General features: G+C 33.1%; 1 protein-coding gene across 1 annotated transcript in view; it reads left to right on the plus strand.

The window, feature by feature from the left end:
• The window catches only part of LOC145672601 (structural maintenance of chromosomes protein 6-like), a 355,639-nt gene that overhangs the window by 51,790 nt on the left and 288,174 nt on the right, over window positions 1–15,675 (plus strand). The window contains exons 3-4 of the mRNA XM_081741761.1: window positions 3,366–3,556; window positions 9,888–10,086. Coding sequence (XP_081597887.1) covers window positions 3,366–3,556; window positions 9,888–10,086 — 390 coding nt within the window. The remainder of the gene's footprint in view (window positions 1–3,365; window positions 3,557–9,887; window positions 10,087–15,675) is intronic.

A 15,675-nucleotide genomic window follows, 5' to 3' on the forward strand; every position in this document is an offset into this window, starting at 1 on the left:
ATGATGAAAGTTCTCTTCAAAGACCATTTCCTTCCTTAATATTGCATAAAAGAAATAAATGTTTATTTATTTATTTTTGTGTTCTCTTAAATTAAAACAAATAAAAATAGTGGAAATCCCGATTGTTTGTTATAATTTACGGAAGGGATTGAAGTTAGTTTATACTGAATGTTTGAACAGAATTTGTACCAACATGAGATTCGTATCATAACCTCAGATTATTTACCTAGAAGAACCAGAAAAAATACGTGAAATTTTTATAGATTATCTACATTTAATCTCCAACGTATGATGCTTGTAGAGACAATCAAAGTTTATAATTATACAGGGCAAACCTTTGTAGGGTTTACAACTTCAATCAGTTATAATTCTTTATTGGAACCACATACACACTTGGTTTTTATGTACTGCAAAACACGTCAAGTTTGACTCACATAGTGAGTAGTTGCGGAGTTGACCACATGCGGCGCCACCGGTCAGTCGGTGAAAATGAAGGAATGAGCGAAGTGCGTGTTTTGGTTTGAAGAAACGAAGTCAACAACTAGTGTACATCGTACGTTTCGCACACAATACGGCAAGGAACAACCCAACAGACCAACAGTGTACAAATGGCACCAAACATTTGTTGAAACAGGCTCCAGGGCGCTCACCCGTTACTGACAATGTGGTGGAAGCAGTTAGGGAGAATTTTGTCCGCAGTCCTCGAAAATCTATACGACATGCATCACAAGAAACTGGTATCCCTCATACCTCATTTTTGGCGTGTATTGCGTTGACGTTTGTCCATGAAGTCATACAGATTGTCCTTGGTTCAAGCACTGAGTGAAGCAGATAAACATGCCCGACATGAAATATGTTACCATATTGGATCGCATTAGTGGTGATGAGTCATTCTTGAACAATGTGGTATTCAGTGACGAATCAACTTTTCACCTTTCCGGCCGAGTCAACACACACAATTGTCGTAGTTAGGCACGGAAAATCCACATGCGAACGTGGAGCTATTTCGTGACAACCCCAAAGTGAACGTGTTTTGAGCTGTTTCCAGAGAAAAGGTGTACGGGCCGTCCTTCTTTTCTGAGAGTACGATCACCGATATCGTCTATCCTTATATGCTCTATAATTTCCTTGTTCCACATTTAGACAAAGATGATCACGATGGCCGCTTATGGTGGGAAGATGGCGCCCCGCCTCATTACCTGATAGACGTATGCGTTTCCCAGATAAGTGGATAGGTCGTGGCGGACCAACTGCCTGGCCGCCACGGACTGCAGATTACACGTGCCACTTGACTTCTTTCTGAGGGGGTTTGTGAAAGATAAGGTGTACAGATACGCCCCTCCCCTACCTGATGATGTTAATGAACTGAAACATCGTATCACAACAGCCATCGCGGACGATACCTCCGAAATGCTGGCTACTGTTTGACAGGAAATCGACTTTCGTTGGGATGTGTCCAGGATGACCGCAGGTGCACACATTGAACCATAATGGATTTGTCACAAATAGCTTGAAGTGTTTTGCAGTATAATGACTTGTAAACGAAGTCTGTATGTGGTTCCAATAAAGAATTATATCTGATTGAAGTTGTAAGCTCTATAAAGAATCACCCTGTATAAGATACATCAATGCAGTACGAGAACCATAATTAATCGTTTAAAAACATTATTAAAAAAACACTTAATAATGAAGTTTATAAAAAAATGTCTTTCGTGGTTAAGGATTAGATATGGTTTCAGCGGTCAACTAACTAAAACCTATGTTTTCAAATTTAAAATATGTACCTTATTTAACAAATCCCCAGCATAGGGTTAGTGAATTACTTAGGGGCGAATATGTATTGCTAGCCAGTTTATCTTTCCGTTAAGAACATCCTTTTTAGGGCCTCGAATCATATTGTTGCATATAAGGAAACCACAGCCTAGGTCCTTCAAAATTTTACGCTTATTACTCGCTGGGAATCGTGAATAGATATTGTGATTTTCTTGTATGAGATTTTTGACACTTTGTACTTTATCTGGATACAAATGACGCAGGTGTAATTAACAAGGCGACCAACTAGAGAAAACACATGATTTACAGATGAAACAGTTTTTTTTTATCTAGTATCACAAATATGGGATGATTGCTATTATAAACTTGGAGCAACAGAACAGAGAAATTAAAATCGTAGGATGTCTGCTTCCGCGTGGGAGAAGAGCTTAAGGTTAGTCTTCAGAAGAAATCGGATGCTGTCGAATTTGTCAGATCTATAGAGGAACCCTTAGTAACTATAAAGATATTTTGGGCCTTACGCAGAGTTGTTTTGAAGTATGATTAGCGAAATACTAAGGATTTGACTAATGATTGGTTATCAGAAGTGTATTCAGAATCTTTGATTAGCAGGTAGTAGTTGAATAATGTAAGTTAATTAGATGTGACTAATTAATTTAGAGCAGAGGGTACCCTGGTTTAGCCACAATAAACTTACATTATGAGAATACAAAAGCAATTTATTAGTTATCTTTCTGTCTTTTCTTTTATCTTATCGAGTGAGCTAACTATGAAGCAGCTATTAACTCCAGTCCTCTACAATAGCAGAACTGTTTCTTAAAGTGAACAGTGTGACGTGAGTAGAAAATTTCCAGTTTTTTGGGGAATACATACAACTGATCGATAAGTTATTTTCTCTTATAATTACAACATAATCCTTCTGTCTCCAATATTAATTGATTTCTACATTTTCCCCTCATAAATACATCCGTCACAAATGAATACATTCATTATAACCTTATTTCGATTTTGATGTCAAACCACAAACAAAATATTTTGAATTTCGTATTTCATATATTTTCATTTTTACAAACTATGCATGCGCATGTCTAGATTACCGTCGTTTCCACATTTTTCTCACACCAGATATTGGAGTAAAGATTAGTTAATCATTTCCAAATCAACTTATTTGTTGAACTTCAAGCAGACTCTGAATACCAAATAGTACACCCTCCTTAGTACAGAGCTAATATGACTCTAATAGTGCGACTAACGTTTGATTAACGAATTTTATTTGAATACTATACACTTATCTTCCAATATAAAGGGACTTCCATTTAATAACTTAGGGTTGCTTAATGTGATGCAAACAAATTTTATAGTGTTTCCCTTCTGTGGTGACGTACAACCTACATATGTATTGCAAAATGTATAGTTCTTATACTTGAAGATCATACAACATACAGTCATACGGATTATTCAGGAGCAAAATAGTACCAACCGTTACCATGCAAAGATAATGAGACAATACAAAGAAATATTTTTACCTTCGGATATGCAGAATTACTGTAATATGGTAAAGTGTACTGATTGTGTTATAATTTTGCTTCCAGGCAGTATTGCAAAAATGCGAAAAGCTAAAGGAACAACGAGAGAGAAAGGAAAATGGGACGAAAATAAAATGAAATATGCAGTTATGAGCGTTAGAAATGGTACATTAACAGAGCAGATAGCTGCTGAAAAGTGTGGTGTACCGCTTAAATGTCTTCAAAATCGCATACAAGCATTGAAAAAGAAAGACGAGGTAAGTTTGTATCAAAAAGGGAATATTTACGAAAATTTTCTGTTAAACGTATAAATTGTAATTCTAGAGACAATTTAAAGACGTGAAGGAATGTAAGGAACTTTGAGTAGAGTTAAAATCGCTTATAGTTCTTTATTCAATTTTTCCTGGAAAAATCAATGTATACAATACGGAGTTAAACCGAACTTATCCGATATAGATCAAATTAAGCATTAAATATTATGATGGAGGCCTTTGGTTCCTATGTTATAAAGTGTGAGAAAAGAATATTTCAACAAATCAATGTACTTACAAAATTAGTTCTCTGTTGTGTTATCACCTTCTAAGTCCCCTTCAGTATTCACATACTTCTTCATTCGGTGCTACTATTAGCTGGTAACTTTCCTAGAACGAGGTTTCTGGAAGGCCCTTCAGGAGATTCTTCGTTTTAGCTTGAACATCTATAACTGAGGTATAATTAGTTCCCTTTATGCTAGATTTTGGAAATTAAAAAAGTCACAGGAGCCAAATCTGGTGAATTAGGTGAATGCTCCATCACGATAATTTTTGTTGGTCAGGAGTAGAAAGGGCTTAGACGTAAATTAAAAATCAAAGGAAGGATGTTCTTTTTACAACTATGCATAAGTGTTTATATTGAACTGACAGCATCTCTGAAAATAGATATGTTTAACTTGGACGCATAACCTAGAGATCGGCTGTGCTATACGTAATGAATAGAAGGTATGCCAGTCACAGTTTCTAGCATGATGCTTCCTTATTATATTTCTTCCTTGCTGATTTTATCACCCAAATTCGTTTACTATTCTTTTCCTGCAGCCCTTAAATTCTTGAGCAGTTCCAGAGGGAGCAAAATTCTGTCATTTAAATTTGAGGAAGCTTAGGGAAAACAGAATGAATATTGAGAGTTATGAGTAGAACTCAGAATTCTATGACTAATGGCCGGTGCGGATATATAATATTATATGTGCATCCGTAACATCTCAATCCATACCCGCATCCGTAACATCTCAATCCATACCTGCATCCGCAACATCTTAATCCACACCCGCATCCTTTACATATCTATCTGCATCTGCACATAATAATTGTTGTAAGTTTATATTTTGTGAATCCTATAATATATTAACAAAATTAAAGCTAAACTTTAAATATGATTCTTCCCTTTTACAAGTCAACTACTCGAAATAAAATGGAAAAAAGTACATTCAGAAAAAAATCACAGAATTAATTTTTTAAAAAGTGCATACTTAAGGTCCCCTCTAAAGCGGATTTATGACAAGAAGATTGTTTAGTTGATAGTATCATATATGTAATGTAGTACACACATATGATTAAATTTTGCGTTCCCAGTTCGTGTAAAAATACTTTAGTATTCACCAAAATTTACCACAATAATATTTAATCAATAAATTAAATTACTGTATCTTTATTCCTTTTAAACATTGTATTTCCTTAATACTTATGATTCATTTCACGGAAATTAAAGTACACTTTAATCAACTATGGCTTCCTTATTATATTTAACAGTATAAAGAAAACAAGTTTAAACAAGTCTGGCCACAACACTTGTTATCATAAGGTACCGGACTATTATCCTTGTTTCTCTAGAAATATATATATATATATATATATATATATATATATATATATATATATATATATATATATATATATATATATATATATATAAACGTTATCGTTGCATGAATGGCTCCCGAACTAATGGGAATTATTAATTTTTTCTGTAAATTAGTAAACAATTGTGGACCATAACATGATAATTAGTGTTACATAAAGTTTTCTAACTGATTGAATGGCCCTGTATATTAACGTTTCATTTTTCCTTTCAATATATTAAAATTACTTCTTATTTTATATTCATATTTACAAATTATGCTCCATTATTTCATTCAAATCATATAGGCATATCAACAAACAGCATTTATGAATTACAATTAGCAGTTGGTCCACAGCAATATCCTTAGTTATTTAAAGAAGCCAAATAAAGTTGACATGCAACTCAAAGAAAGAATGCAACATTTATAATAGTTCGAGTTCTTCTTCGGGCGCAAAGAATATATAAAAGTTGATTTCTTTAAAAAAAAATCATAAACAAATCAGTATTAAGTGTGAACGTAAATCAACGTAAATTACAATTTTTGAAATAAAATTAACACTGCGTCAAGATGTGTAAGGTGCTTTATCGTTCCTTACAATAGAAAAAATCCTCCTGTAGAAATTTTTTAAAATTATAATTTATTAGCAAGCGAATTCATTATCACGTAAACAAGTGTCCTCTACACTATCATGTAACGATCAATAACAGCTGCCATATATTTACATAATTTAAATTTCATTATAGAAATACATTTTAGAAAAAAAATAACAAAAGAATTTCAAGTATTATTACAATAGTGTATACAATTGTTCTTGCAGCTGTAAGAATAAGTTACTGAAGCCGTTATGATCCACGCAGCTACGTCTAGCATCAAGTAATGTTACTGAATGAGTGGATTAGATCACACTGTACCGCAGTTTCATGCCTAATATTTTCCATACTATTGAATTTATTATTTCTATATATATATATCGTAGATTTCTGCAATCTTTAGAATTGTTACGGAATCTATAATTACGTGAAGAATGAAATCTAATGTACTTATTATTTTTGAAATTTGAAGTATCTCAATTTCTATTTTTGAAAAATTCGGTTTAGTTATTCCTGTTATTATGAGGAAATCTGTTGCTTCTCAAACTACTGCTATTACCTCTCTTAACATTTATGTTTCGCACAGATAATTGGTTAACTTGATTGTTGCTTGAACTATGTTGCATCACCATTTGATTTTCAAAATTTTATACTATAACAAGGAGATGATTAAAATTAATGCATTGAGAAGATATAAGTATTTGCTCTAATTTGTAAGATAAAAGCATACGTATATAGGCGATGATACGTGATTTCGGTTGAAAAGGATTCAACAATTTCAGATCATTATAAGCAGTAATAAGAAAATCAGTAATGCTTTTATCTACTTTTGAATCAAAACTCCTATTCCTTATCTGAACGTCCGTATTAGCTAGAACAAAATCGTTCTTAAAATGTGTTATTAGTGGTCTTTAAAATCACCATAAGTGCGTAAGTTACTCTGTATAGCCTTAAATCATGCAGAACACTGCGGTAATAAAATATGAGGTAAAATTTTAAGAATACTAGACCTATCGACATCTATCAAATTGCACTCAGATTCCAATTTTTCAGAAAATGTGCTAGGTGGAGTATCATCAGAACTTCCACTAAATTTTGTAATGGATCTTATTTCAGTAAATTTAAAATGTGTTTCAAACTTCCTTAATTTGTTATTATTTACGTGAGCATAAACATCCAGCTGCACATGAGCTTCTGTACTCCGTATTGCTCTTCTTTCCTAATCTTCACTCGTGGAAGTAGAACCCATGTCTTCTATACCAAAATATCGTTCCTGTGGATGCCTAGATTCTTCACCAAGTTGATTTTAATGATATTAGCTTCGAGACCTACTAGATTCACAATAGGATTATGATTGCTATCTACCATTTGAAAATTCTCCTTTAGAGTTTGTACTTCTTCTTGGAGTCTTGTGATGCGAATGTTCATTAACCTGAGTTTCTATTACCTTAACAGAGCTCCTAACAGCCTGAGAATTGTAAAAAAAAATATTCCTAGTTTAGCATAAGTTTGTTCTCATTTGACGTTTAACTGTTGTGTAGTTTGGTCCATTTTCTTTTTTAGCTGTTGGACACTTAGTTCCAGTTTGTTGAGTTAGCTGTTTACGTATTTGGTTCCATTTTGTCATTTAGCTGTTGCGTCATTGAATTCATTTGCTGCCCGAGTTGTCGTATGAGATCGATTACATTCTATGTTGACTCAGATGTCATAATATTATCATTTCCTCTAGCACAAAGGCTATCTTCGTTTTTTGGAATATTCATTTTAACTTTCTTGAATAGACTTCCTTGTTATTCTGTAATAAAATAAAATCCTTTTTGGCAGATTGTTTTTTTTTACTTATGTAAGATAATTTTACTATTCCCTCGAACTAATCTCAGTAATGCCCTGGGTGCGAAACACCAAATATATATATATATATATATATATATATATATATATATATATATATATATATATATATATATATATAATGAAATATTGCGGTCCCAGTTCGTTTAAAATTACTTTAGTAGGGTCTATCCACCAAAAGTTACTACGAAAATTATTTCAATAAACTAACCTATTTTTATTCCTTTTCAACTTTGCATTTCTTTAATAGTTATCTTTCATTTCGCAGAAATTAAAAATACACTTCAATCGACTATGACTTCCTCACTTATTATATGTTTAACAGCATAAATAAAACAAGTTTAAACACGTCTGACCACAACATTTGTTATCGTAAGGTACCGGACTATTGTCCTTATTGTCCTAAAATTAAATATACATAAACGTTATTCTTGCAGTCAGTTAATTTCGGAGCAAACATTTCTTTTTCAAAAAAAAAAAAAAAATCTTTTTATCTGATGACATAAGACATGAGCGTTTTTCTTTAGAAGGTGAAAGTGAAATGGTGTAAAATGATCTTCAGGTACAAGAATAAATCGATCGAAACTCATATACAATCACTTTAGGACTTAATATTTATAATAGGTATTTATTTATAATAGAGGAAATAGAAAAATCAATGAAAATCCAGGGAAATGCAACTTTCCCTTGGTCGCGACGTCAATAGTCTTTTTTTTTTTTTTTTACAAGTATCCGTAAATTTATCCGCCATCCGAAAGCAAACTAAAACTTCGTACGCTAAAAGCTATGTTGTTGCGGATATCCTCATTCGCACAGATCTCTATCTATGGTATAAACTCTGAAAATATGCATGCATTTATGTCGCTGAAAACGTTAAAATATGACTTAAGATAACCTTGTTATTATGTTATATATATTGTATATGTTATTATGTTATACTGTATAAGCTACATGCAACACTATATATAATATTTGCACACCCTTAATACATAGTATTTTTTGCACAGATCAATACTCTATATAATCTTACAGAATAATCAATTTTACAGAATAATACCTTCTTTGAAATTTGAAAGAAAAGTAGAATCTTGACATAATTGGTTTGCCCCCTCACAACTTCTCCGATACTTCAATGAAAGAATCATTAAAATTAACTCCGTGACGATTAAATTCTTATTTCTAAGAATTCAATCTAAAAGTACGACTAAAATAAAATCTTTAATATACAATATGTTTAGTAGTCAAAACTTTTAAAAATGATCAAACGTTAAATATTGGTGATAGTGGGTAAAACGGAGAGTGAAGAAATGGAAATTTAGATTTGGCAGCATCGTCTATCTTTAAAATAATCCCTCTATGACATGATCAGCAATTTGCTTTGCTATTTTGCAATGAAATAATAAGAGATGAAGTTACGGAAATTTGTTTTGATTGCCTATCAGCTAACTTGGAATGAAAAATAGGTTTATGATGGAAACGTCGTTAATAGATAATATATGTATCAATTCGATAGGAAGCATTCGACTGATCGCCGTAGTGAAAACTGGGGAATGCAAGTTTGTCAACAAGGGAAGTCATGATGACATATGCTGATAAATTAATTCAAAAGGACCAGAAAACATCTTTTGTGTGCTAATGTATGCAACTTGAGATAGAATGTTTTTCAGTAGTCAAATATTTGTGTCCGATGGCTGTTGAATGCATTATACAAGGATAATAATTAATAATCTGTTTTTCATTTCCTTAGAGATGCGCTCCTGAAAACAGATTTCTCAAAATCAAATGATGTGTTGGAAACTTGACGAAATCATCTCATTCACGTTAGCAAAAGACTAGCTATACTCTTCTTCAGCAAACAAAGAAATTTAAGTTTGTTGAAGAAATTTAAGGAAGAAAAACTACACGGAAATGGAAAGTGTGACTCAGGATTGGGATGAATGTGTCTAACTAATCAAAAGATTGCTGATCTGAGGAGGAAAGGAAGATTTATTTATTGTAAGTGTAATCGAAAGCGTATTTGAGAGAAACTTTTAATGTGAACATCGTTAAATGTAATTTAGTGTGAAGATGAGTAGCGAAGACGAAATGTTGTTTGCATTGGTAGGGTGAGTGAAATGGTAAATGCCGGCCTCTAGTTTGGTGGAAACGTTCTTATCCAGTTATACCAAAGTCAAGCGACTGTGTTATATTAAGTAAGTCAATTTTTCAAATGTGTTGCTCGGAATCGTATGTACAGAACATTTGCGCTGTCAATATACCCTTCTCTTGTAGGAGATTTTGAACAGTTATATTAGAATTCATGACACAGATACTGAAGTTGAAGAAGAGGACGAATATAGGACTAATAATTATAATCCATACGTTCGTCGTGTTGATAACCTCCTAGAAGAAGAGATCCAAGACCATCCATATGATCCGAAGGCCTCAATTGGTGACGCGTTGATAGATAAGGAGGACGACAAGGAGACTGGTAAGTGTGTTACAAATATAATTATATACTGTGAAATCTTTGAATAACAGACATCGATGGGACATGATTATTAGTCTGTAAATGAGAAGTTACACATACTTAGATTTCTCACAGCTCTGTAATTGTATACATTAACCGTAAATAAGTTAGTTAGAAATTTAAATATAGACTAATATTGAAGTACTGTACTGAGTGTTCGAATTACTGGGGAACATCTCACTCTGTAATGCAGTGACGTAAGTAACGGACCCACTCAGCTTATAATGTGGAGGCGGGGCACAGCGGAAAGGAACGCTAGTAAATTTCGAAGATTAACTTTATGATGTTATAAATCACTTTTAAGATTTCATATTATTTCACACTTTTTCCTCAATTTTGTTTTGCAGTCTTGTAGTATTTTCAGGTTACTGTTTAAAAAGTCTTTTTTTTTTTTTTTTTTTTTTTTTTTTTTTTTTTTACCGCAAACACTCAGCATACACACTGGAATCATTCTATAACATGATTAGCATTTAATGAAAAAAATGTCCAAAGATGAGACCAATTGAGATATTTAATCAAACTTAACAAAATAATATGGGTGAGTGTGAAACCTCACGCGCAATTTTTGAGAAAATCGAGAAAATGACATTTATTTGTAAAGTTAAAAATTCATACTTTACGATAACCACTACAGCTATTAAGATCAGGGCTGGATTAAGGGGGTTATGGGGAATGTAGGTCAAGGCCTGCAGGTAGACGGGCGCCTCAACTCTGATCAAAATTTCAACTGCTGTCTAATAAGAATCATACAAGATACCATCATCATCATAAGATAAAATATGATCAAAAATATGAAACAAATTTCTTCGTTTGTAACATCCACCGTCTTAAATAAATTAGCTTAAATAAGTTTTTTTTTTTTTTTAAAAAAAAAGATCGAATATAGTGCATGAGAGTCGCGATTCATATTTTCTTGTTGAGTAGAAGTGTTCTCATGTAATTATAGAATATCCACTCTCTGTTCGGCAGAAAAATTAATTCACTGTGTAGATGCACAATAGGTTATGCTCCTTTTATGCCAACCAGTTCCGTTTGTTTATAAACTGTGTATTCGTGGAGTCGGGAAGAATTTTTGACCACAATAATAGATAGTTTATTATAAATACATTTGCGTGGTCAGCAGTTCTCTCCACTTGCAGGATATGATAGAGGAGTTCGCTAGGACAAAAGGTAGGGAAAGAAATTTTTAAAGTACTCATTTCTTTTATTCATTACATTTATGTAATAGGCTAATCTTTTTTATATATTTGGAAAGTTCCATTAGGTTTAAGAGTAGAGATGCAAAAAAGCCGGCTTTTTTGAATCGATGGTTTTTTGCACATAAAAAGCCGGCTTTTTTGGAAAAAAAACGAGAATTTTGGAAATTTTGGCTTTTTTCATTTTCATGATTTTTCTGTTTAAATAGCTTTCTTAGAGTATACTCTAAAGTTAAATAAGATTCCATGACCTGAATGCCATATTTCGCTCTGGAATTCACCATCATGATTTATGGAGCACATGGTTTATGAATTAAAGTAAACATAAAGTACGTAGTATTTGAGGGCAATTTTAGAAGCTATTTAACTTTATTTTAACTTCTGAATTATCGACATTTTTAATTCCCTAGATCATTTCATTTTACTCATCCGTGTTTCACTTCTTAGAGCTTAGTACTCTAGCTTCTAGCACATAATTAAACTTATGTTTTTCAATATATCCATCAGAGCGTACGTTTTTCAATATGTCTGTCAGAACGTACTTCCACATTTCCGTTATACTGTAACTGTGCAATGATTTAACAATAATCTTCCGAACACAACCTTGAATACCATTTGATAGAAATAATCAGTATCGGATTCAGAAAAATATTTGGGAGGGATTTTTTCTGAATAATGTTTTTTTTTTTTTTTTTTAAAATCTAACTTTTATTTAAGAGGAGCTTAAGTTTATGAGTACGGGCATAACAAATATTTCGTTTCGTTTGTATATTCAGCTATAATCTTCCAGATACAACCTTGAAGACCATTTTACACTGATAATCAGTGGCGGATTTAGAAAAGTATTTTGGGAGGGGCTTTTCTTATTAATGCTTAGTTTTCTAAAAATACCTAATTTTTTATTTGAGGACAGCTTGAAATTTATGAGTAAAGGCAAAACTAATATTTAGTTTGTTTTAGAAATTCCGTAATTTCGGGGTAGAGGCTTCAATCCGAAAGACGTCCCTAAACCTCTTCGCAAACCCATCACTGCTGGTAATTAGTAATAACAAAGATTTTAAAACGATTAGAAAGTAAGTCAGCCAGGACTCACAGTACACGCACTATCTCTACATTCACAGATGAAATTAAGAAAAACTTTTGTCAAAATGGTCGAGTGCGGGGTTGAATCCCGGACTTTATGATAGAAGCGCGAAAGCTAACCACTCACTCATATTTGTTGTGCAGTTGTGCTTAACTTGAATGTATTCTCTCTCTCTCTTTCTCTATGGCCACAAAAGCTCTCCATTGACTTCTGTCCTTATCCAATTAAATCCAATTTCTACTCTGTATTCCTATTTCTGCTAGATCCATCTTAATATTGTCCTCCCATCTGGGCCTAGGTTTTCCTAATGGACGTTTCCCGATTGGATTTCCAGTTAAAACTTTGAAAGCGTTCCTACTTTCTTTAATTCTGGCTGCATGACCTGCTCACCTGAGCTTCCTAGACTTGACGACCCTAGACTTGATGACTCTGACGATGTTTGGTAAACCGTATAAATTATGTAGTTCCTCCTTAAAAAGTTTCCGCCATTCCCCATTCCCGTTCCTCTTAGGTCCAAATATTCGTCTCAGAATTTTATTCTCAAATAATTTCAGTCTGCGTTCTTCCCTCAGCGTAAGCGACCATTTTTCACAACCATAAAGCGTAACAGGCATGATTATCATTTTATATATTTGAAACTTTAAATTCCTTGACAGAATTCGCGGCGACAAAATATTTTGAACTGAATAATAAGGATTTCCTGATTTTAATCGACATTTAATTTCTTTGTGGGCATGATTTTGGTCTGGTAATACTGATCCAAGATATTTGAAAGTATCCACTGTGTCGAAAGTATTATTAGTAATTGACATTTTAACGCATTCATAATTTGCCGTAACTTCCTTGTGTTTGGATTTCTCTGCATTTACTCATGTCCCTGCAAGCGTTTAATAAGGCCTCTGCATTTCTTTCGATCGTTCTATCAGATTTACATCAGCGTACACCATAACCTGGTGAGTACCATTCAACTCTAGGCCCTGGTTTCTATCTTTGATTTTTCTTATAGCGTACTCCGGAACAAAGCTGAATAATAACGGCGATAACGCATATTCTTGTTTCAGGCCAATCTCGACGTGGAAGCTCGCATTTTTCTACTCGGACTTTACTCTGGAATTAATTTAAACACTTAACAAATCTAGCTTTTTGGGTATTCCAAATTCTGTAAAAATGTTGTACAATGTTCCCCTCCTTACCGAGTTGTAAGCCTTTCTAAAATCAATAAACAGTTGATGTACTGGGTAATATATGCCCATTTCTTTTCGAGCATTTGTCGAATGGTAAATATCTGGTTGATTTCGACTAAATTCACACTGATAATCTCCAGTTAAGAGAAATGCTTCGATAATTATTACAATCAATTTTGTCTTTCTTGTGAATTGGAACAGTGATTGACTCTTCCACTCTTTTTAAATGTATTCCATAGTTTTTCTTTTTTATATATAAGAAAAGTTTCGTAACTATATGTTGAATTTTCTTGTTAAAAATTCAGAAACTTTCAGCATTGGGTAAACCGTGATGGTGGTTATATATTCTACAGCCTAGGAAATCATACGCTCAGATGAACAGTTTCTTACGTATATGATCCATGAACAGAAAATTCGATACTTTCCCGATTCTGAACAAGCTTAAGGAGCAGTCAGTGCATTACAGAATTTGGAGGTTTATCGATTTTGCAGATCCCAAGCACCTGATAGGTGGTAACATATTATTACGTATGTGATCAATCAGTGAAAAATTTGTTCGAAATATTGATACAATGTATATGAAAGTTAAAACTTAACTGAAAAATTTCAAGAATGTACAGAACCACCCGAAACGAAGCTCTTGATGTGCAGATTTCTCTCATGTTTTTCTTTATTTTGTTTCAAGAAGAGGATGTATGATATTTTGAAGTAAAAATACTACATACAATTTTGCTAGTTATTTGTGTTCCATTTTTAAAGTACTTATTGTATATAAGAGGTTAAAATATTATTACATATATTGGTTAATCCTTTCGAATTCATAATGTAAATATGTTATGAATTTTAAAAAATCTTTTTGAAATTCATGGTTTATTTTCGAGGTTTCATATTATTATCTGCATCAACCACTATTAAAATGAGTTTTTTTTGTTGTAGAGAAGTGAAACAAAGTCTGCTTTATCAGTTTAAAGCAAAATTTTCAAAAAAGCCCAAAATTTCCCAAGCAAAAAAGCAAAGCAGAAAAAACCGTTTTTTTTTCCAAAAAAGCCGGTTTTTTTCCGAGCCCTTGCATCTCCATTTAAGAGGCACGTAGCCAAGGGGGTGGGTCCGAGGGGGCCAGTGCCCCCTTCGAAACAAGAAATGAAAAAATAAGGAAGGATGAAACAAAAACAAACAAGAAAAAGAAGAATCAGCGTTAAAAATAAAAAGCTATTGCAAGCGTTTGGTTATTGTTTCTTATGAGGAGCTTTGTGTGGAGGAAGCGGGGAGGAGTAGTAAATTTAAATGGCGAATGAACGGGATATCCTCGAAAAGTCAGGAAATTTGAATTTTCTAGAAAAGTTACGAAATTCTCAGAATTTCTGCTACTAGTCAGGGAAATTTCAATCTTTCGAAAAGATAGTCTTGTTTTGTAATAGCGTGGACATTTTTTTAAATCATAATTTCTCGTCATCGCTTCTCTACAGTATCAAACATGTCATTTCAGAAACAGTTCTATGCTGCTCCTTTAACTTGTCATTTGGAACACGTACCAGTTGGCGGAATAATAGAAACAAAAAGTTATGTAGAAAGTAAATTCTGTTAACATTTAATTCAACAGAGAAGGGAACGCAGATACTGTAAAATATTTTACAACACATTATTGGATATGCACAGTACTTTTTATAATAGTTGAGGTCGTAATGAATGGAAAATTGTTATATTTGAATGAACAGAGGAAGGAACGTAGATATTGTAAAATTTTTTTCAATTTTTGTTTATATTCTTTTACTCGAGAATTCTTCATAGTTTATTATTAAAATACTTAGTAACATATCCTCATTTTATTGTCCTAACAAACCAATATATGTTGCCAGTAAAGTAGTTTAGATTGATTGAGCCTCTGCTGTGATAAGTACAGTGTTTCATGTCACGCCACCCCCGATTGAGAAATCCTGGCTAAACGAACCAATATATATGCTACCAATAAAATAGTTTAGGACGATCGAGCCGCTCGTGTGATAACCACAATATTTCATGTCATGGACCTCCGCATTACGAAATCCTGGCTACATGCCTGGGTATAATATCATCTAATGCATGGTAT

Source organism: Thermobia domestica, chromosome 16 (genome assembly GCF_964235325.1).
Source record: "Thermobia domestica chromosome 16, izTheDome1.hap1.1, whole genome shotgun sequence".
NCBI classification, from domain to species: domain Eukaryota; kingdom Metazoa; phylum Arthropoda; class Insecta; order Zygentoma; family Lepismatidae; genus Thermobia; species Thermobia domestica.